Source organism: Orycteropus afer, unplaced genomic scaffold (assembly GCF_000298275.1).
Source record: "Orycteropus afer afer isolate SDZICR_OR568_19922 unplaced genomic scaffold, OryAfe1.0 scaffold00040, whole genome shotgun sequence".
Lineage (NCBI taxonomy): Eukaryota > Metazoa > Chordata > Mammalia > Tubulidentata > Orycteropodidae > Orycteropus > Orycteropus afer.
Window position 1 is genome coordinate 2,376,933 of NW_006921627.1, and position 24,904 is coordinate 2,401,836.

Below are 24,904 nucleotides of genomic sequence, written 5' to 3' on the forward strand. Positions count from 1 at the left end.
ATAAGAAGATTTAATACTGTGAAAATGTCAATACTACCAAAAGTGATCTACAGATACAATGCAATTCTAATTCAGATTCCATCATTTAAAGTGATGGGAAACTAATCACAAACTGTATATACAAAGGAAAGAGACCCCAGATAAGCAAAGCACTACTAAAGAAAAATAATGTAGGAGGCCTCACACTCTCTGATTTGAAAACCTATTATACGATCATGTTAGTCAAAAAACCCTGGTATCGGTACAATGACAGACATAGAGAACTGAGAATCCAGAAGAAAATCTAATCCAAGATGGATCAAATACTTAATGTAAAACCTAAAACTATAGAGATTATCAAAGAAAAAATAGAGGCAAACATAGGAGCCCTAATACATGGCATAAACACACTACCACCAAACAACTAAAAAGACAAAAACAGCAGAAGACAAGCTAGATAACAGGGGCTACTTAAAGTTAAACATTTATGTTTATCAAAAGAATTCACTAAAAGCATAAAAAGACAACTCAGACTGGGAAAATAATTTGGGCAAGGATGTATTGGACAAGGGACTAATCTCTAAAATTTATGGAAAACTTCAATACCTCACCAACAAAAAGACAACAATCCAATTAAATAAGCGACAGAAGACATGAACAGACACTTCCACAAAGACATTCAGGCAGCTAACAAACACATAAAGAAATGCTCATGATCATTAGCCATTAGGGAGATGCAAATCAAAACAACAATGAGAGATCATCTTGCCTCAGCATTAATAGCAAATTTCAAAAACATAAAACAACAAATACTGGCAAAGGTGTGGAGGGATGACAGCCCTCATATACTGCCGATAGGACTATAAAATGGTACAACCACTGTGGCAAACAGTATGGCACTTCCTTGAAAAGTTGGAATTAGAAATACCGTATTATCCAGCAATCCCACTACTAGACATATATTCTAGAGAAAAAGCTGTAACATGAACAGATACACACAAACACACACATCCATGCTGTAACATGAACAGATACACACACACACACACCCATGTTCACTGCAGCATTATTCAAATATCAAAAAGATGGACACCATCAGTGAATGAATGGATAAAGAAACTATGTACATACACACAATGGAAAGCTAAGCAACATTAAAGGATAACTAAGAATTTGCAAAACACCTCATAACGTGCATGAACCTGGAGGACATTATGTTGAGTGATGTAAGTCAATCACAAAAGGACAAATATTATATGAGACCACTATTATGAAAAGTCAAGAAATGGTTTACAGACATAAAGAAACATTCTTTGATGGTTACCAGGGATGAAAGGAGGTGGAAGGGCAAATCACTAACTACATAGTAGACACATGTTACTTTGTAAAGGGAAAGACAATACACAATATGGAGGAAGTCAGCACAACATAACCAAACCAAAGGAAGACACTGAAAAGCACACAAGAGCAAAAGCAACAATGGTAAATACCATTAAATATACAATTCTGCAACAACAGTAATAGCAAACAATAATGTACAAGTACATATGTTGTTGTTGTTATGTGCCATCGAGTCGGACCCGACTCATAGCGACCCCTCCTTGGGTTTCTGAGGCAGTATCACCACGGAAGTAGATTGCCCCATCTTCCTTCCGAGGAGTGGCTGGTGGGTTCGAACCGCCAGCCTTCTGGTTAGCAGTCATAGGTAGTTATATTAGCTGAACAGGGGTGAGAGGGCATACGGCAGTATACCCACATCCATATATAGGGTTGGCAGCAGATATTCCTGCATATATATTTGTACTTGCTGCAAATATACCCATGTATATAATAGAGCATATAGGGAACACAGTCACAAAAACCTCGTAGTCACAGCCAAACACCTCCCAGGCCTGAGATACTGGTCTTGAGAGCTATGGACCATAATCTTGGGGGACATATAGATCAATTGTCATAACAAAGTCCATAAAGACAATGTTCTAACTCTTACCTTGGTGAGTAGTGACTGAAGTCTTAAAAGCTTTTGAATATCCATTCAACTTACAACTACTGGTCTCTTTGTATTTAGAGTAAAGAAAAGTGAAGAAAATCAAAGACTCAAGGAAACAGTTAGTCCAAAAGACTAATGGACCATGAAGCACAGCCTCCACTAATCTGAGAACAGAAGAACTAGATAGTGCCTAGCTCCTACCATGGACTACTCTAACAGGGATCACAATAGAGGGTACTGGATAGAGTAGGAGAACAAAATTCAAATTTAGAGAAAAGACCAGACTTACTGGTCTGATAGAGACTGGTGTATAATCTGAGGTTATGGTCCTTAGACATCTTTGTAACTTAGAACTGAAGCCACACCTGGAGATCACCTTTCAGCCACATAAAAGATAGGCCTATCAAATGAACAGTGCACGCAGGAACAATATGCTTCTTGGAACAATCAAGCATATGAAATTAAAAGGGCAGCATTTGCCCCAAAGCAAAGTTAAGAAGGGAAGAAGAGGCAGGAAAATTGAGTGAACAGAAACGGGGAAACCCAGCTAGAAATGGGGAGAGTCTTGATACATTGTGTGGATCACACCAAAGTCATGGAACAATTTGTGTATAAATTGCTGACTGGGAAACTAATTTGCTCTGTAAACTTTCCCTGAAACCACAAAAAATATTTTTAAAAAAGTCATACTCTACCCTTTGGGATTGCTAATCTGACAGCTTTTTCTGCTTCCCTTATTCCTAAAACAGGCAGAAATATGGAAAAGATGAAGGCTACCAAGGTGAGGGCTGAATGCCCTCAAGGCAGGGAAACATATGTGGGGATTTTACAAATATATGTTAAAAAGAAAATGACATCACGGGGAAATGATCTCATTAATAAAAGAGAAAGGGATGAGATTCAGAAACATTATCTAAAGGCTCAAGTGCCGCTCTGCTATTGTAAATCTGTCTTGAACAACAATAAAAAAAGATTTGAGAACAATTAAGAAGCAATGATGATCTGGTAAAAATAGGTAGCTATAAAAAGCACTAAAGGGAACACTTGAAATATGTGAACACACACACATCAGCAGGTCCTAGAGACATGTACTTGCGAGTGAGGGGAAATGAGCTTAAACGTGAAAATGTGTTAGTTTCTTTGCAGAGCCATAAACTCCTAGGGAGGAGCGTGGAAACATGAGGTGGGAGAAAGAAAGAGAGCAATGTGGGTCCCCTGTTTTAAAACAGAAATGAAGAGAGGTAGAGTCATTCTAGAAAGTCCAAATTAAGTTTTTGGTAAAATAATGGAGAGAAATATTGGAAAAGATTTTACAAATGGAGTAAATACCAACAATAACATGAAATCCTGGGAGCATGCCAGTTAGCAGTTCCAAGCAGAAATCACCAAAGACAAAATCAATTACTTTTTTAGGACCCAACTTTAAGGAGTGAATAGAATGAGGGTTATTTTCATTTCTAGGTTTTAGCCAACCAATTCTTTGCCAGTCTCAGGGGTAATTACTGTGCTTTGGAGAGCTATTCAGAGTGACCTGGCTCAGCACCATCAAACAGATGGGACAACGAGAAACAAAAGGTACCGGCATATGGTGATGTATCTGTTGAGGAATGAAGAAGGCACCTTGCAGGTGTCTCAGGGATCGGGGAGAAATTGCCAGTGCTGTGACCATCTCTTCTGGGGACTTGAAGGGCAGCATAGGAACAGAGCAACGGTCCACCTTGCCAGCTCCACAGCTTTCTTATATGGATTTTACAGTAAATAGGACTCAAAATCTAATGTATTTGAAAATTTAAAATGAGCATATAAAATTCAGTCTGAGAAATATTTTCAAAATGTAAAAAGAAGGAGTTGGACGAAGCTCCTTTAATATATAACAAGGGTTCACAGAGCACGCTGCACAACCTAAAGTTGCAGAAAACATGGGAATTCAATCCAAAATCTGAAGTTTTTTTTTTTTTTTTTTTTTTAATCACTCGTTCTAAAGGTTATGCAAAATTCTCCAAATCTCATGGGGAATGGTTTTAAGGATTGCAGGTTTCTGGTTTTCTACTATTTGGTTGCATTGAGGAAGTCCAGATTCCTGTAAATTTTTTTTCCCCTCATCCACATTAATCATTGTGTGGGTGGAAGAGGCCTTGATGACAGTGGTATCATGCTTCTGTTAGGTAGTGATGTAGTGGTTCCCTGGGTTGTCATCAGATGGCAGGTTTAGGAATGAGGAGGCAGTGGGTGCCTGATTGCAAAGTGTTTGAGAGGAGAGACTTCTGCAATGAGGCGTCTTCAGGCTCTTTCCCAGCAGGGAGTCTGGCTCCACACAGAAGACTGAGATCGCCTTCCTGGTGGAGCCTGGCATGGCTCCTCTCTTTGGAACACTTGTTCTAGTTGTCCTCTGACACCTTGGCTCTGCTGGCTGACAGCTATTCCCCTGATGGAAGCCAACTTCTCTTCTGAACTTGCGCGGTGAAGATCAAGCCTACCATCTGATGAGTCTCAGATCATCATGGTAGGAAGCAGGTGGAGACTCGGGTTCTTTTTTTGGGCCTGTTTAACTATCAAGGATAGGCAAAATGCTCTAAAATGGCCAGTCTGAATGGCCAGGTTCTCTCTCCAGTGACTTTTAACCAAAGTTCAGGGTTGTTTGCTAGCACAGGATCCTGACCCCTAGAAAACACACTTTGGCTATTTTCCCACTGTTGTTGTTAGTTGCTGGTGTGTTGGCTCCAACTCCTAAGTGACAATATGTAGAACAGAACAAAACATTGCCCAGTCCTGCACCATGTTCATAGTCACTGGTATGTTTGAGTCAACTGTTGTAGCTATTATGTCAATCCATCTCATTGAGAGTTTCCTTTGTTTTTGCTAACCCTCTACTTTACCAAACATGATGTCCTTTTCTAGTGATTGGTCTTTGCTGATGTTGTGTCCAAAGTAACCAAGTCGAAGTCTTGTCATTAGGGTGACAAAATTGTCTGTAGTCCACGGAGCAGTTCTCCTTAGCTTAGAGGTGCACAGACATTTGGTGGCAAGACAGGGTGGCTATCTTTGGATCTATGGCAGGATTTCATCATTTCATTCTCCCCTATTTGGTATGCTGTTGGTGACAGGTGCACTATCACCCGCTGCTGAAGTCTCATCTTTGTGACTGCCTGATGAGTTTGGGTCAACCGGGTCATTGAAAATTTCAAATAACTGTATAAACTTTAAGACATACTATAGTTACTCGACAGCACATAACAACAACAACATACTTAGCTCTTAAGCAGGCCTTATAATAAACTCTGATATGGTCACATAACATACATTTACTGGTTCTGGACTAGCTGTAAATCAAAATGAGTAAGAGGAAGGATTTGAATTAAAAGGGAAGATATCATTTACTGTATCATTTGGTAGTTCTTTATGCAAGACTGAAAATCTCAGAATTTTAGCTAAAGGCAAGATCCATTTGTTCCAACTGAAAAGGAATCCAAATTTTTTTTTAACATGATGGTTTATTTTTATACAATTATGACCCGAGTAATTTAGAAATCCTCTCTGGATTGAAAAACCAGTTTGCTCTTAAGCAGACTTCCCAACAAACAAGGAAAAATAATGTAGTGATTCTGAGACTATAGGTTTTTTGTTTTTAAAAAGGAATAAGGCCACATGGCAAATAATGACCTAGAAATATTGCGAACACCCAGTCAATCCACTCAGTGAAGCAGATCATACAGACCAGGTAACATCTTCTTGTTTCAGAATATTAATAGTCCATTTCACTCCTTGTTGCACAGATGCCGTCCTTCCTAACCCCTAAAGCAAGAGGACTCAAATTAAATTTAACACCTGGGCTGAGTAAGAATGTGAGGCAATAGAGACGGAGAGAAATGAGGTGTCCTTCAATGCTCCAGACAAAGCTTTTCTTTCTCCATGAAGATACCAAAAACTAAGATGAAAAGGTCTTCTTGTTTGAACAAATGAATCACATAAATTTGACACTGTTAACCCCCTTTGGGGGGTATTTTTCCAACAAGCTCTTTGAGTTAAACTACTTTACAGCTGTTTGAATGGCTTGTCAATTTCTGTTTCGATGTTCTTTTTTAAAGGTCAAATGGAGAGTTTAGTAACTTTAGACAGCAGTTTGTAGCATACCCTGTAAACCAAAATTTTAGGGCTACTCAGGGAGGTGCTTAATGAGCCAACATTGCTTGTTTAATATATTGATTTATGGAAAGAACATGGAGAGATAAGTCTCAAAAAGGAAAAGACTGAGAAGTCCTGGGGTAGAGATAAATCTCCCTGAGGAAAAGAAATTTTGCTCATGGCAAAGAGGTGATTCCATGCCTACCATCCTCCCTCAGGGTGAGGAAGTTAAGCGGGCTTCTGCCTATGAATGTGGTGGTTGTTAGAGGCCATCAGATTAGCCTTCCATTCTTGGCGACCCTATGCACAACAGAATGAATGACGCCTGGTCCTGTGTCTTTCCCTTGATCAGTTATAGATCAGACTTTCATGACCCATAGGGCTGTCATTGGCTTGTTTAAGGAAGTATATCACCAGGCCTTTCTTCCTAGTCTGTATTAGTCCCACAGCTCTGCTGAAACCTGCTCAGCATCACAGCAGCCCACAAGCCTCCACTGACGGATAAGTGGTGGCCCTGCATGAGGTGCACTGGTTGGGAATCAAAACCAGGTCTCTGCAAAGAAGGAGAGAACTCTACCACTGAACCACCACAGCCCCTCTGCCTATGAATGGAGAGGCAGAAAACAGTAAGGGCAGTGGAGCCAGAATCAGGGCCTTTAGCCAAGCAGCATGAGAAGAGTTCAGGGTTGTAATGAGGAGAACCTGAGCATAAACCTGTCTGCCTGCAAGGACTTTTCATGACAAACTACACTGAGGACCAATGGTACCAGTGTAGCAGAGACAGGCACAGTTGCTGTTTGAATTCTTAAAAATATTTAAGGTTGGCTTGGAAAGTGATAGACTGACAAAAAATAGATTCTTACTTCTTTAAATGTTTTTCAAATTGCACAGCCCATTTAAACAGTTTTTAGTAATGCTGGACAAAGTTTGCATTTTGCTGTTTTAATAGGGATCTATTTTAGAATAAAATCAAAATTAGAGATGAGGAAAAAATACCAATCTCTGCCTCTCACTTAGCCACGGTTCTGGAAACATGCGCATTTGAATGAAGGGGGCCTTACCAGGGTACCATTTGCTATCCATCTGCATGGAAAGTAGCTGCGAAGAGATGAGCAGCCTCCTGAGAGTTTGCTCCAGAATCCTCCCCTTACCTGCTATGCCCTCCTGGTTGTAGCATGTCTTATGCATCTTCCCCATGAAGAGCTCCAGGCCTATGATAGCGTAGATGATGATGACAAACAGCACTAGCAGGGCAATATGGAGCAGGGGGACCATGGCCTTGATAATGGAATTCAGAACCACCTGGAGACCTGCAATGAGAAAATAATCATAATGGTAACAAAACAGTGAGAGCATTCAGGGAAATGCTTCATGAGCCAGCACTGCTTGTTAAATGTATTGATTTGTGGAAGGAGGAAAGCCTCAAAAAGGAAAGGATGGGGGTTTCCTTCTACTGAACCAGTGTTATCTGGGTGCTGTATTTACATGATGTCACGAAGTCTTCTCAGCAACTCTCCAAGTAAGGTATCACATGCTTCATTTTTTAGATGGGGAAACTGAGGCTCAAGGTCACGCAGTGAGTGAGTGACAGAGTGGGGCTCCAAATCTAGATTGGCCTGACTCCAGATTTTTCTTGGAGGTACAGCCAAACAAAGACACTTGCAGATGATGTACAAGGGGAAGAATAAGCTGTTTGAACCCACAACACTCTAGTTTTCTCATAGCCTATCTTGGAGACAACATAGCATCTTTGGCTCCTAGGGTAGCTTCTCAGTACAGTGAGAGCTTTGACTAGAGACAGTCATGCAAGGGCTTACTTATCTTTCAAGGTTTTCTCCATAGTGGGATTACTGGAGCCCTGTGATTGACCCATTTGCTCTGAAGCAAGATCCGCCTTAGAGCTTAGCATCCAGGAGGGTGGGACTTCCTTTGATGAAGCTGACCTTTATCACCCAGATGCCTCTAGGTGGTGAGACATCCACAATTAGGCTGAGAAAATGGCTCTTAAAGCACCTTCTCTGGATTATGTGAGTATACCTCTCTTCCCTACAGATTTCTTGCCACTTTCCTGCAGAGACTGACTCTGAAGAACTTTATGGGCTTCCATTAGAAAACCCCAGGGAGCACATGGTTTTGTTAGTATACTCCAAAGGTCTGTAGGCTTGTTTCTTGTCCAATGGGGAATATGATCTCCTTACTTAGAAGCTCAACTACACAATAAATAAATGCTACTTCTTTAAAAGGGATGCTGCAAATATTCATTTTCAAATGGTGGGGAGGTGGTTATCTGCAAGTCACTTCCAAACCATTCCTTAACCCCAAGAAAGTAATTTGTGAGCTGTCTCCCAACAGTGACTATGCCAAGTCTTAACATCCTAGGGCAGACAGGATAGAAAGAGGGCAGGTTCTCCTTCCTCACATCAAGACCAGTTGTGCTGAAAACCATCTCATGGGCTATCTTAGACACACATGCAATAGGGTATATGAAGCACACTACTTGGGTCATTTCTAATGCCTTTAGCTGACTTACCCATCTCCCCAGTATTCTGTCATTCGAGTCACAAAGCTCTCCACTTTTCTATATATTGGTAGTTTCACCATTGTATTTACCCTCTACCCTCTTCACTGGGTAAACAAAAGCTGGGTCACCCTCTCACTAGAGCCCAAGGCAATCATTGGTACTTCATGTGCTTGTGGAGTGGTTTTCACAAGGCTAATTAGAAGAACTCTCCCCAGCTATTAAGCTAAGCTAGGAAGAGGGGAGAAAAAAAAAGAGAGAGAAAAAAAAAAGCTAGAATAATTTTACCTGTGAATTAATGAGAGTGCTTTGCAGCCTCCCATTAGAACAAGATGTTTTCAGATTCAAATGATTCCATTAATTAGTAAGTTGTACACATATTAGTGTTAAAGTATGCGAAGCCACGGAGAAAGTTGAAAACTGTGAACTGCAGAGCAACTTTCAGAGGTGTCTGCTTGGAGGAGAGATTTCTAAGTGCTACTCATGGAAAGCGGGAGGGACATTCCCAAATCCAGGCTGCCCCGGGCATGAGGGGCTTTGTTACTAGGCATTCAGTGCTATAGCCTCAAATGGCAAGAAAATGGCAGGTGGCAGGGACAAAAAGGTGTGGAGCTCTCTTCCACACCGTAGCCAGAGGGTCTGGTCAAAGGCCATCTCAGGCCTGCTTAAGCCTTTAACAGCCTCCTCTGCTTTTAGGATGGAGTCCCTGCGTGGTGCAAACAGTTAACATGCTCAGCTGCTAAGTGAAAGGTTGGAGGTTCAAGTCCACCCAGAGATACCTAAGAAGAAAGGCCTGGTGATCTACTTTTGAAAAATCAGCCATTGAAAACCCTGTGGAGCATGGTTCTACTCTGCACATATGGGGTTGCCATGAGTTGGAACTGACTCAATGGCAACTGTTTTTTTGGCTCTTGAGACAAAGACAGAATCTGTCATGTGTCCTACAAGGCCCTGAAGGGTTTGCCCCCAAATCCATCCAAGCCTACTCCCAGCATCCCCCTCTCTGGACTCCATTCAGACAGCCTTTCTTTTAGAGACTTATATAAGCCATGCTTCTTACGACTCACTACAAAGCTGCCGCACATGCTGTTCCCTCTGCCTGGAACACTTTTCCCCTAATTCCCTTTTACTTATCTTTTAGCTCTTGGCCTGAGTTTCTCTTACCCAGAGGTCTCTCTTCAAGCCCTGAGACCAGAGAAGGCTCCTTTATTTTCTGTCCTTTTAGAACCAGTCCATTTCCTTGGGCTTAGTCTCAGTATGCAATTATATGCTCAGTAAGGTGATTATTATAATGATTTTACATGTTTTTCACATTGGGCTGAGTTTTGTGAAAGTGAAGACTGTTCTACTCACTGTTTCATCTCTAGGCTGAATTCATTGCAAGCATTCAGGAAATATTTACTGAAGGAATGACAAAATTTACAGTTCTAAATCAATGCTATTGCTATCATGGAGTTTTAGCAGGCTTTGCTGAAGTGGAATCTACTTGGCAGACAGGTATGGAATGGACAGGTGAGTTTCTGGGACCTGCAGGGTTAGACACAAGCCATTGTGTGGGCTGTGAAGAGGACAAATCGAAGTCAAAGCTGGCTATGGGGTTCCTTTTAGCTGTGTGTGATGCCATCAGAACTCCTAAATAATGCTCTGTCCCTCATGTCCCTATTTTGGCTGGTGGTATGCCACCTACTTGAGCACTGGAGACTCAAAATTGTTTTCTTAGACTCTTCCCTCATGGATACATCACATCTGCTGGTTTAATTTTGAAGTACATTTAGACATGTATGAATTTTTTTTTTCTATAGAAATAACTATAGAAAAATAAGAAATGCTTATTATAAAGAAATTAGAGAATGTAGGGCAACAAAAAGAAAACAGAAATCAACCTTCATCCTACCACTATTATCATCTTGGTATGTATTTTGGACATTTTGGTCCATGACTTATTTTTTTCCTCTCCATCCCATGGTATTCGTCATTCAATTAACTCTCTTCCTAGTTTCTGTTTTTTCCACTCTGCATGTTTCAGTTAAGAGTGATTTTACTATAACCTGTTACTTCCATGTTGAAAATCCTTCCTGTCACCTACAGGTAAATCTCACCTGTCTCTTTTCCAAGTTTGAACATATGGTCCCCAGTTCACACCTTCCAAAAATAAAAGTAAAAAAAAAAACCTCACTGCCATTGAATTGATTCCAACTCATAGTGACCTCCCTGGTGTTTCTGAATGCAATCAATCTTTATGGAAGTAGATTGCCCCATCTGCCTTCTGTGGAGTGGCTGGTAGGTTTGAACTGCCAATCTTCTGGTTAGCAATCAAATGCCGTAGGCACCGCACCACCAGAGCTCCTTATTTTACACCTTACATCTCAGCAATACATTTAACTATCTGAAGTTCTCTAGCCTTGCTGTTCCATGCTCCGTCCCTCAGGACATGCTGGTTCCTTTGCCTAGAATGCCATTCCTTGCCTAACTGTGAGCTCCGTGATGTTCCATGTCTTCTCATCTTTGTATCTCAAGCACATAATAGGAACTCAGTGGCCGACTCGACGGAAAATAACAACAACAACAACATAGTAGGAGCTAAATTACACAAGTTGCCTTCAGAAGACAGAAACCATGACAATGAAGGAAATGGAAACCACAACATTCAAGCATCATTAGAAGAAACTGAAGGTATTTTTTTTCAGCAAAAGATAAGGCTCATAGAATGTGAAAAAGCACAAGTAGGGAGGATGAGGACAGTGATTTTTATATTTTGAGGAAGAGGGGTTAGATGGATTTTATATGACCACAAAGGATAGAACTAAGACCAACTAAGCAGGATCTGGGAATGATTTAGGTTCAATGCAAATAAAAACTGTCCAAGAAAGAGACCTATCTGAAGCTGAACTAGGGTGATTTAAGAGGTAGTGAGTTCCCTACCCTCATAAGTATTCAAGCATTGACTGAATAATCTCCTGGAGGAGGTTCCTTGGTAGAGATTTGGACATTTTATCAAAGATTTCTCTGTACCACTAAAGACATGTACAAGTCTTTCAACATCTTCTAAAGATTTGCCATGGATAGGTTCAGCTCTAAACACTCTATCTGGATCATTCCAATTCTCCCTAGCAATAACCTCATGAAGTAGGTACCATTATTAACCATATATTGAAGACAAAAAAAGTGAGCCCTAGTAAGGTTAAATAATCTGCCCATAGTTATACTGCTGGTCAGTGACAGTATGGGTTTCAGTGCTGGGTGGTCTGGCTCTGAGCTGATATGCTTTTCTGCAGTGCTAAATGCCTCCCCATAACCTCAAGATTGTGGCTCCCAGCCTCTACCATCAGTCTGTAAAGTGGGTATACATGCCTAAGACATCTGCCGGGAAGGCAGTGGAGCCTAGTCCCTGCTTCCTGGAGAACAGATGGTTCTATGGCCAGTCCAGAGAAGACTTCCAGGTTCTGGATGGTAGAAGCCAGGTTAGGGTATGAAGGTGCAGGGCCAGAATTCCTTCTCTCCAGACTATCAGACAGAGTTTGGCTCTTAAGGCCTGGATGTTTATGAGATTGGCTCATAGCTGTCCTAGAAACAGTTCCTCCATTTCAAGTTTCAATTTGGTAAACATATACATTTATAAACCCCACAATAAAGTGTTATTATTGTATTGTCCAACTCCACCCATGTGCTCTCCTCCAATAGGCCATGCTTATGGCTCATAAGCAGTTGCTGGGTTTTCCTTCAGGGCTAGCTGCTCATGTCAGCAGAAGCAAAGTAGGCCATAGATAAGCCTAGTAAAGCCACTGTTATAAAATACCCTATGGACACAAGATCATTATCAACTCACACATATGATATGTCTATTTTCCTAGCCCCTAAATCAGGATATCTGGTGGTGCAGTGCTAAGGCGTTTGAGTGCTAACCAGTAGGTTGGCTGTTCAAACCCACTAACTGCCCTGTGGAAGATGAGGCATTCTATTTCTGTAAAGATTTACTGCCTAGGAAACCAAAGAGGGGTCGCTATAGGTCAGAATCAACTCAATGGCAGCGTGTGGTGTGCTGATGCAATAAGGAGCTCTGGGAATACAATGCCTAAGGCATTTGACTGCTAACCAGAAGGTTGGTGGTTTAAACCCACCAGCTACTTCGTGGAAAGAAGATGGGGCAATCTACTTCTGTAAAGATTTACCACTTTGGAAACCCAATGGGGGTCACTATGAGTTGGAATCAACTAGATGGCAGTAGGTTTGGTTTGGTTTGTTGATGCACTGCTTAAGGAGCCCTGGTGATGCAATGGTTAAATATTCAGCTACTAAGAGAGAAGTTGGCAGCTCAAACCCACCCAAACTGTCCGTGAGACAAAGACCTGGTGATCTGCTTCCATAAAGGTTGTTGTGCTGTTGTTGTTGTTATATGCCATAGAGTCAGCCCTGACTCATAGCGACCCCTCCTTGGGTTTCTGAGGCAGTATCACTACGGAAGTAGATTGCCCAGTCTTCCTTCCGAGGAGTGGCTGGTGGGTTTGAAACTCTAGGTTTCTGGTTTGCAGTCAAGTGCTTTAGGCACTATGCTACCAGAGATCCTATGAAGGGTATAGCTGAGAAAAAACTTACGGGCCAGTTCTACTTTGTCATATGGGGTCACTATGACTTGAAAACAGACTCAACAGCACCAGACAACAACAAAAAATCAGGATATAAGATTTAACAAATATATATTTAACAAATATATATATGGGGATGATACCAACCCACTGCCATTGAGTCAATTCTGACTCATAGTGACCCAGTCTTAGGACAGGTTAGAACTGCCCCAGAGAGTTTCCGAGGCTGTAAATCTTTATGGAGGGAGACTGACTCATTTTTCTTCTGCAAAGTGGCTGGTGGGTTATGCCAACCTTTGGCTTAGCAGTTGAATGCTTTAAGCAGCATGCCTGTGGAGTTCCATGGGGACAATAGGACAGAATATTTGCTATGAGCACTATACAGGAAAATTTGGGATGTATGGGTTCACACAGGGATCAAACAACATATAATCTAGAAGTCAAGTCTCTTCTAATTTGTAGTTCATGTTAAGTGACCATCTTGATGGAAGAAAAAACTCCCAACATGCCTGATTGTTAATAAAGTCTTCTATGAAGGCAGAGTTTTGGGAAGTGATGAGGTTCTAATGACATCATTAACACTGGAATTAAGAACAGAAAGGAGGTGGCACTTAGCTGGCAAATGTGACTTTTCCTCTTTTCCCTCTTCTGTGGCAATAAGGCCTTAGACGAGTGCCTGTACTTCCGCTGGAGTGCAACTTGAAAATTCCAGGTTAGCAAAGGCTTTAGAGGATCTGTGTATATGAATGACCTTGAGTTTCTCCTTAAAACCAAACCTGCTGCCATCAAGTTGATTCTGACTCATAGTGACCCCCACTGGGTTTCCCAGGTGGTTAATCTTTACAGAAGTAGATTGCCCAGTATTGCTTCTGCAGAGTGGCTGGTGGGTTTGAACCACCAACTTCTGGTTAACAGTCAAATGCCTTAGGCCCTGTGCTACCAGAGCCCCTTAAAAAGATTAAGAGAAACTATCAATTATAGAAAGCAAAACTTAGCATATTTCTTTAAGGTAGTGTTGAGATTAGCCTGAAGATGCCCAGTTTGGCTGACGTTGGTGCTTCCACAGCCTGTTACAGACAGTCAATTATGGTGGACACAAGCCTGAAGACAGATCACACACTCTTCTGTTTTATCTCACCAAGCCCTCCTTCAGTGATGAATACTTCAACTCAGGGCCCTAGGGAAATACCATGAAGGAGCTTGAAAATGAATTTATGAGCAAGAGCTTGAGAAAAGAAGAAAATGAAGACTGACTGGGATTGAAAGAATGTACAAAATTGTTGCCTGATCAAGCATTCTATTTAAGGGCTCTGTTATTTTCATGTAAACTCCAGCCACATACTCCCCTTTCCTTCTTTCATCTTCTTTTTTTTAATTGTGATTTGGGTGAAAGTTTACAGAGCAAATTCACATTCCATACAACAGTTCACATACACTTTGTCTCATGACATTGACTACAATTTACCCCAATGCAACAGCTCCCCTCCCACTTCCTCCCAATAGTTACCTCTTCCCTGTGTCCATCCCTCCATGTACTCCTGCCCCTTGCGCTGTCTCCCTGTGCATAAACAGCTCTTCCTTCTCCCATGATTGTTCTCTCCAAGGAGTGTATCTACCTCAGGTAAATGTTCAACTCATATGCCTGTCTTTTGTTTGTCTGGAAGCCACAGGTGTGGGTTCAATTCCAGACCCGAAGGGCAGCTAGGGTCCATAGTCACAGGGCTTCCACCAGCCTCAATCAGACCAGCAAATCTGATCCCTTTTTTTTGTTTTGCTTTCCAAATGATTTTGAGGTTTGTTCCACGTTGTTCTCCCTCTCTATCCAGGATCTCCTACATACATTCTTAATATATAACATTAAATATAACATTAAAATATAACATTAAAAGCATGAGCAACAAAAGAAAAAATAAACTAGACTTCATCAAAATTAAAAGCTTTTGTGCATCAAAGGACTCCATAACAAAGTCAAGTGATAACCTATAGAATGAAGGAAAATATTTCAGAACCATAAATCTCATAAGGGTTTAATATCCAGACTATATAAAGAACAACAACAACAACAAAATAACGAATTCAATAATAATAATTTTAAAAAAAGAATAAAGGACTGGAAAAGATATTTCACCAAAGATGATATACAAATGGACAAGCACATGAAAAGATGCTTAGGATCATTAGTCATTAAAACCTATTGCCAATGAGTCATTTCTGACTCATGGTGACCCTACAGGGCAGAGTAGAACTGCTCCACAGGGTTTCCAAGGCTGTAAATCTTTGCTGAAGCAGACTGCTACATCTTTCTTCTGCACAGTGGCTGGTGGGTTTGAACCACTGACCTTTCGGTTAGCAGCCAAGTGCTTCACCGCTGAATTACGAGAGCTCTTTTCATTAGCCATTAAAAAATCTAAAGCAAACTTGTTGGCCCCGAGTCGATTCCAACTAATACTGACTCCACAGGGCTGAGTACAACTGCCCCATAGGGTTTCCAAGGCTGTAAATCTTTACAGATGAGTTCCAACTACCAATCTTTAGGTTAGCAGGCTGAATGCTTTAATCACTGCGCTACCTAAAAGATGCAAATCAAAACCACAGTTTAAAGTGCAAGAAAAATGCAGAACAAAACTCAAATTCTTAAAAAAAAGGTCCGACTAACCGGACCAGCAAAGCCCAGAGGACTCCCTCAAACTATAACCCTGAGACACTCTTTAAACCTTGAAACAAAACTAACCCATAAGATCACCTTTTAGCAGAAAAGCAGAGTAACACACAAAATAAAGGACAAGATGGGAGCTCTGGTAGCATAGTGGCTAAGGCACTTGACTGCTAACCAGAAGGCTGGCGGTTCAAACCCACCAGCCACTCCTCGGAAGGAAGGTTGGGCAATCCTACTTCTGTAGTGATACTGCCTCGGAAACCCAAGGAGGGGTCGCTATGAGTCGGGGCAGACTCGACGGCACATAACAACAACGACAACAACCCACAAGATCGGTGCTCTACTAAAAAACTTCTGATGAATTCAAAAAATCAATATCAAATCCATAGTAAAGATGAGTAGATAAGGAGCAGGGAGACTAGAGCACTGGGAATGGAATAACCACAACACATAGAAAATTTTCACAATGTGAACAATGTAACTAACGTCATTGATCAGTTTGTGTGGAAACTGTCCAATGGGAACCTAATTTTCTATGTAAGCTTTCTCCAAAAACACAGTAAAATTTACTTAAAATGTATATATATCAAACCCACAATGATATATAGTAAAACCTGTGAATGCTGGAAACTGTGTAAAGTTGAAACCTGTCAGAGAAGGAAAACTCGAATATTTTCCACGAAACCAAGCAATAGAAAAGTGGTAAGATGGTATGCTGTCAAAGGCAGAAAACTTTTGAGACCTAGAAAAACAAGGCAGCCTCATCAGGTTCTGGCTCTCACAGGTTTCACTGTACCAGTTCACTGCCACTAGGATGACAATGGTCAGAGAAGAGGGAAGGCAACAAGGGTTGGCCAGGATGATGGTGGAGAAATTGGAATCCTCATTCATTGATGGTGGGACTGTAAAATGGTGCAGCCATTATGGAAAACGCTGGAGATTCCTTAAAAAGTTACACAGAAAATTACCATATGATCCAGGAATTCCACTCCTAAATATATACCCAAACGACTGGAAAGCAGGGGCTCCAACAGACACATGTACACCAATGTTCATTATTCACAATAGTCAAAAGGTTGAAACAATCTAAATGCCCATCAACAGATGAAAGGATAAACAAAATGTGATACATGCATATAAGGAATATTGCTTGGCCACAGAGAGAAATTACCACACGGATGAACCACAAAAACTTTATCCTGAGTGAAGTATGTCAGACTCTGAAGTACAACTATCATATGATGGCCCCCCCCAAAAAAACCTCACTGCCCTTGAGTTGATTTCAACTCATAGTGCCCTCTTGTTGGGTTTCTGAGGTGGTATCACTACGGAAGTAGATTGCCCAACCTTCCTTCTGGGAAGTGGCTGGTGGGTTTGAACAGCCAGCCTTCTGGTTAGCAGTCAAGTGCCTTAGGCACTACGCCACCAGAGCTCTCTCCTATGATCCCACTTGCATGAAATATCTAGCATAGGCAAATGCATGGACACCAAAGTTCATTAGTAGTACCAGGAGTAGGAGGGACAAAGGGAAGGGGAAACTGTTGCTGAAGGAGCACTGAGTTTCTGTTAAGGATGAAAAAACCGGAAACAGATAGTGGCAATGGTTGCTTAAGAACGTAATTAAAGTCACTCAATTATACACATAAAAATGTTTAAGTGGAAAATGTATTGTTATGTATAATTTTACCACAATTTTAAAAAAGGAATTACTGACTGGAAGGAAATTTGGGGAAGCATCTCTGTTAGAAGTGAGAGGAAACAGAAATTACGTTTAGTTTCAAGGAAAACAATTCAGGAAGCATTTAAGAAAGGCTCTTCTGACAACTCCCTTTTTTTTTTTTTTTTTTGTAAAATGGCAGAAATAATACCCATTTTGCGCCACAGAGTGAACACACAAAGGAAAAGAATTAGACCACAAGTCTTCTACTTCGCTGCTGGGCCACCTTAACCACCAGCTTTTGGCAGATTCAACCCAACAGAAGGTGCAGCTGTGACAAAACACAATAAAATGCAGCCATTACAGGAAGCCTAGATGAAAGGAAATGTCCAGCCAACCTCAAACCCTGAAAAAAATTCTTCAAAAACATGACAGGTCCCATTACTGACACAGTACTCTCCAGTGAAGTTACTGGAGGTTTTTCTCCACTGACTTGTGACCTGCAATGTCTCAAGGTCATCATTAAGAAGATCTAGTCCTACATCCAGGACTGGGGAAGGAGTCAGAGCAAGTCTTCATTCTATGGCCACCTTTGAAAGTTTTAGAAAACACCTTCCTGATCTAAGCTTGCTGTCCTCTTCCCTCAGAATGGTGGTCAGAAAAACAAACTGCTTGCTGATTAGTTGAACGATGATGACTGAGAGGTTGGCCCAACAAAAGTGAGTTATGCCGTCTATATTTTCCAACAAACTTCTAACCAAATTCAAACAGTATCATAGATGGTGAGCAATTCTAAGCTTCCTTACCAGCTCCTCATCTCAGAATTGGATGCCAGGTGAAAGGAATACATTTCCATTAAATCACAGGCTCAAGTGAAGGGTACTGTCTTTACCATGTCCATGGTACCTCATTCACCTTGGACTTGGGACACAGACTTTGAGGAAATGTAGATAAAGCACCAGCCGCTCTGAGAGGACACTGTGGGAGGGAGTGGAATCTAGAATAAGGCTTTCCTTCTTTAGCTACTTCCTCCATGTTCACCCAAGGCAGAAATATTATCGGAGGAGCTCCCTCTTCCCTAATAAAGAGAGATAGATATACAAAGATTATAGAAAACTTTTCTCCTTGAGGGGTTTGTTTCATGGGGACAGAGTGCCCTTTCTCCAGGCCACCACACACAGCTGTGCCAGCCCTGACTTTTGAACTTACTGAGCACCTATAAAGACTATGCCCATTTCTTTAGGAGGTAGAAGAGGCAGTGCAGTGTAGTGGTTAAGAGTTCGGACCCTGGAGCCAAATGACCACTTGAATCTGGCTCCACCACTTCTCTACCATTTGACCTTGGACTATGTGACCTCATCTTGAAATGAGAATGATAATAGGACCTACCTTTCATAAAGTTGTTGTGAGGATTAAAAGAGCTGTTGCGAGGATTAAACATGCTTAGAACAATATCTGGACCATAGCAAATGCTAAGTAAGTGACGATGCTTATTTTTGGAGCATTTTGCATTAGTATTGGTCAGGCTATCAGTGGAAGCCTAAAGTCATGAATGTACACACAAATCACTTGGGGATCTTGTCAAAAGGTAGACTCTAAGTCAGTACATCTGCGGTGAGGCTTGAGCTCTGCATTTCTAATAAGCTCCTAGGTGATACCCATGCTTCTGGTCCTTAGAACATACATTGACAAGTAAGGTCCTCACACACACTGGTCATCCTGGGTGGCTGCAGTGATCTCTCTCACTGAGCCTGGCTCAGAGTTTGAGATGCTCTTCAGCAGTGTTATTGATTGAATTATGTCCTCTCAAAATCTGTATTGGAATCCTAACTCCTACGCTTGCAGATGTAATCTTGTTTGGAAACAGGGTTTATTTTGTGATGCTAATGAAACCTTATCAATGTAGGGTACATCCTAAACCTAGTCACTTTTGAGTTATAAAAACAGAAGTCTAGACACAGAGGCACGCACACATGGGGGAAAGACACATGTCATGTGAACACGGCCTACAAACCTAGGAATGCCTGGGGCTGACAAGGAAGGAATGGACATACCCTAGATTTTGATTTGGACTTTTAGTTTCTAGAACCGTGAGAATATAATTTTTGTTCTTTGTAGTTATCCACTTGTGGTATTTGTATTACGGCTGCACTAGGTGGCTAAGATAAGCAGTTACTGGATTTTCACTGGAGTAGGGGCATTCTGGTCCTATGGCTCTTGTCAGGTAATTTGTGTAATTGGTAAAGCACATGATGCAAATGTTGCATGCAGAAAATGCTACACACTAATAAAGTCGCTATTAGTTGGTGCTGACTTGACGGCAACAACAAACAAGTGGTATGGCCACTGTGCCGGCCCCAACTCATAGCGACCCCTCCTTGGGTTTCCGAGGCAGTATCATTACAGAAGTAGGATTGCCCAACCTTCCTTCTGAGGAGTGGCTGGTGGGTTTGAATTGCCAGCCTTCTGGTTAGCAGTCAAGTGTCTTAGGCACTAGGCTACCAGAGCTCCTAGGAGGGTACTACAGGGTTATTTATTTAATTTTTTTCCTTTTCTTTTTTTTATAAACATATGATCACTGCAGAGGCTCAGACAAGAGACATATACCTACGCTGCACCACCAGGGAGCATAAGTGATGTATGCTACTGTCTCTCCTTCCAGCAGCAATAAAAGCTGTTCACCAGAGTTATGGAAGGGACTCTGATCCAATGCTGCAACTTTGTAAGTATGAGCTCCTCTTCATTAATTTTCCCTCTTGACAATGTGGCCTTTACCATTACCACTCTTATCAGGCTTGCATCCTCAAAGGTAACTTATGGCCTCTGACTAGCCAATCCAATGCCTCTGCCTTGGTCATCTTTCTCTCTGATCTATTTGACACTATTGATTACTCCCTTCTTTTTAAAACTCTTTCCTTATCTCTGTGAGAATGTGCAATTTTTGTTCTCCTCCAGCTCCATAATGAATTCTCATTCCGACCCCCACCTTCTGGATCCGTTTTATGGCAGAGACTACTACAAAGATGAAAAAAGATATAGTCCCTGGCCATGAGGTTCTTTCAGCTAGATGGGACAGACATGGAAATAGCTAATTGCAAAATTCCTAAGGATTATGTGCAGAGAACTACAGAAGCATAAAGGGCAGAGACTAACTTAACCTGGGAAAATAAGAAAATGGTTTCCAAAGGAATGAACATGGGAGCTGGCTCACTGGGTGAAGCTTCTTCTTTCTGTCCTTTTATTCAGTTAGTCTTCTGCCTTTTGTGTGGCTCTCTCTTCCTGTCTCTAATCTCTCTCTCTCTCTTTCAGGAAACTCATTCGCTTCACTCTTCCTAGAGGTTCAGTAGTCACCACCATGTAGAGGAGTCAAATAGCTGCACTTATATTTTCTTGTCCTCTTTCCTGAGTTCAAGTCATGTTTCTCCATAAGCCTACTAGATATTTCAACTAGATGGTTGTCCCACCATCTCTTCACAGCCAATAAACTGAAACACAACCTTATCTCCTTTTCCCTAAAACCAGTTTCTACAAGGCTCAAAAACTGTCAATCACCTTTGCTTGCTTACTTCTCTACCACGTACAGGCAATTCTTCATTTGTAGCATCCATCGTATCTGTTCTTCCCACTGCAGCCACTGCCATCCTTACCATCTCCTGTCTGGACTGTTACACTGGACTTCTGCTCCATCCCCTCCCACCCAAACCCACTCTGTATACCCATCCTCCGTTGCTTATCCTGAAATTCTGCGTTCGTCACAGATCAGAAACCTGCAGTGCTTCACCACAGAGGGTAGAGTCCAAATCCCCTTCTACATTATATGCACATGGTAGGTACCCAAAAATTATTTGTACAAAGAATAAGACCAGGTTGCAAATATCAGAACAGTACATTCCAGAGAGAAATAGATGGCATATTCAAATTAAGATAAGTTGAAGTGCTTGGTGGTTTTTACAAGGGAGAGTGTGGTGTCCTGGGATTGGTAACAACAGCAATCTGTTATGACCCCAAAGCCTAAGAAGTGAATGGAAGGAATGGTTATGCAGAATGAGGAGGAGAGAATTATACGGAAAGGGTGATCTTGAGAGGACTTGTGATGAGGTCATCCCAGGATGACCCACAGAGAAGGATATGGGGACATACAAACCCTGACCCACTCTCCTTCCTCTTGTTGAGCTCCTGTTAGGCTCCTCATTGATGGAACCCAAGCAGAAGCTGGAGGTCAAGTGAGCCTTTTGATGTAACCCATATAGTCAGCTTCCCTTCCCAGGTGGGAGAGCAGAGTAGAAAAGGGTGGAGAGTTGATGTGGTACAGCAAAAGGAAGGTAAGAGCTAGAATAGCTAACAAAGTGTCTATGGCTTTCTACGTGCCACCGTCATCATGGCATTCAACCAGGGGCATTGCTCAGAAGGCCCCTCCCAGAGAGGGTGATCAGACTCTAACTCATTAACCAACCCTGAGCCCCCATCTTCCAAAGTCATACCTGACTGGAGTCTAGAAACTAATGCTCTGATGGTTCAGGTTGTGACTACTGGCCCCTGCTTATTTCTGATCCACAAAAACCAGTCTGAATTGGCTACAACTTGAAAGCATGATGTATCTCACAGATCATGTTTTGTGCCTTCATTTGGCTAATGGAGCAGCAGATCCTTTTAATGGTCTCAGAGGCTTAATTTGCTTTCAAAATAAAGTAGATTTAGAATTAGGAGGACAGATAATTTGCCCATGGCTTAAGGAGTAAGAATATTCCACTGAGGTTCAGGGGTGCCTGTTGTATTTTCTTACTGGAAATTAGTCTTCTTATTAAGAGGGGAAGAATTCTTGCCTGGATATCACTCCTACAGTCTCTAGTTTTATGATTTTTTGCATGTTCTTATTAGAATGTCCTTATTCATTAGGCGTTTTCATTTATTTTTAATTTAACCTTTCCACATTAATAAATTTCTGCATCTCACAAGTGATTTGATAAACACTAAGGAAGGGTTGTTGTCCTAGAAAGAGATGGTGAATACTCTATCATCTAATATATTAAAAACTTTAAGGGTAATTAAAGTATCAACCTTCATGGTGATTTTTTTTTTTTTTCACGTTGGCAATATGGGTTAGATGAGAAGCTCAGAGAAAAATATAACAGAAATTCTGATATTAGAAGAAAATTAAATATGGCAAAACGGAGACAAATGGTTTAAAGCAAACAACAATGATAATAATAGTTACTTTGTCTTGAGCACTCAGCATATGCTGGGCACTCTGCTAAAAGTTTTACACACATCATTTCATTTACTACTCCAATTCTCTTACTATCTTGGCAAAGATAAGTAAACTGAGGCTTAGGTGAGACAGATAACTTGTTCCAGATGAACACCTGGTAAATGGTAGAGCTGGAGTTAAATACCAAGCCAACTTTACCCTAAAAACTCCACTCTTAAAATGGCAAACACACTGCACATATGCCACTACTCCACGACCCTGTTCCATGGCAGATGCAGCTATTGATCATGGCCTCTGTCCCTCTGGTCCCAGATGGGGTCTTACAATCCTTCCCAACTGTACATCTATCTCTCATGACAACTCCAACCCACTGGAAATCATTACATCATGATTTGCCATCCTTGTATGCTGCTTCTATATTGGTGATGCCTATTAGTGATAAACTGTGTATCATTCTGCTACTGGCAGAATAGGAAGTAGATCTCTTTCGACACCTGCCAATGATATAGATGCCTAGGCATGTACTTCTTCTCCCTTAAATTTGTGAAATGTAACATACAAAAAAAAAGTGTCAAAAAATATTAAAGCATATGATTTATCACAAAACAAATAGCCACATAACTACCATTCTGGACAAAAAATTGAACAACAGCTTCACAGGTGCCCTGCTCATGACCCTCCCAATCATGCCCCAACCTACACAAAGATAAGCACTATACTTCAGGAACAAGTTAAAAAATGCAATACACTACATTAATAAAAGAAAAAGGCCATAAATCCACTAATAAATGAGAAAAAAACAGATACAATCCAGCATTCATTTCTCAATCTTTTACACTCCTTTCTGTATCTTCTACTTGTTTGATTCTCTGTGCTTGATCCTCACTATTTTCCCCTGACCACTCTAAAGTTCAATAATTCTGTTTTCAGTTATACTACTTTTCTTTTAAATCCATTTATTACATTTTTTATTTTAGTTATTGTATTCTTCATTTAAAAAATTTACATTTGGTTCTTTTTCATAACTTTTGGCTGTCTGGAATATTGTCAATCTTGCCTTTTATCTCTTTGAACATAGTAAACATAGTTATTTTCAAGTCTCTAGCTGATAATTTCAATATTTGGGTTCCTTGTGGGTCTGTTACTATCGTCTATCATTTCTGCTTTTCATTCATGTTATCTTGTCTTCTTGTGTACCAAGTTATTTTATATTGTGGTATACACTTTATTATTACAAAATCAATTTTCAAAATAATTTGAGAACTTTGATGATGTTATCTTTCTCCAGAGAGAATTTATATTTGTTTCTATCAGGCATTGTTTCTGTGTTTTGGAAAAGAGAAGATTTAGAATATTTTGTCCAGCTTTTCTAATGGTCCTCAGAAGGACAGCTGATCAAAATGACCTCAACTACTATTTCTGAAAGAAAAAGTGGCCTGTGCTTCTTAAAGGAGAAAACTACCTAGGAAAGTTCCCTCATTGCCATTTTTCCTATATCCGCCAAGCCCAGAATCAGGGAACTGGGCCTTTGAATGCATGGGTTGGAAAATCTCTGCTAGTCAAATTCCCTTAGTGCCAGACCCTGGACAGAACTTCATGAAGTTTCTAGGACCTGGTTGTATGCAGAGTGATATAGTGAATAAACCAAAAAACAAACTCATAGCCTCAGAGTCGATTCCGACGCATAGAAACCCCTACTGAGTTTCCAAGGTTATAAATCTTTACAGAAGCAGACTGCCTCATCTTTCTTCCACAGAGCAGCTGGTGGGTTTGAACCACAGACCCTTTGGTTAGCAGCCAAATGCCTTTACCACTACACCACCAGAGTTCCCTGACATGTCTAATAATAATATATAAACAGGAGCAGTGATGTTTCAGTTGTAGTCACAATTGATTCTCACTCCTTCCTTCAGAAATGTATAAAGATCCAGCTTCTAGGTAAATTGTATAATGTTCCCATGATTTTGGTGGCAAATGAGATCTACTGACTCATCTGGTTGGATGAGTTACTACCAGAGTTATCTGGCTAGATAAATTATCTGGTTTGATGAGTTACTAAGATACTTCTAATTAGATCTCTTTTCCAAACAAATATTATATACCCAGGCAGCTCACAACTTTCTCTTCCCTGTTCCTGAGGCTGAATTTAACAAAAAAACACAGTTGTTCACTGCTGCCAGTAAGTGACTC

General features: G+C 41.0%; 1 protein-coding gene across 1 annotated transcript in view; it reads right to left on the bottom strand.

The window, feature by feature from the left end:
• Window positions 1-24,904, bottom strand: part of CACNA1C (calcium voltage-gated channel subunit alpha1 C) — an 806,686-nt gene that overhangs the window by 273,577 nt on the left and 508,205 nt on the right. Inside the window, exon 5 of the mRNA XM_007937025.2 lies at window positions 7,243-7,401. Coding sequence (XP_007935216.1) covers window positions 7,243-7,401 — 159 coding nt within the window. The remainder of the gene's footprint in view (window positions 1-7,242; window positions 7,402-24,904) is intronic.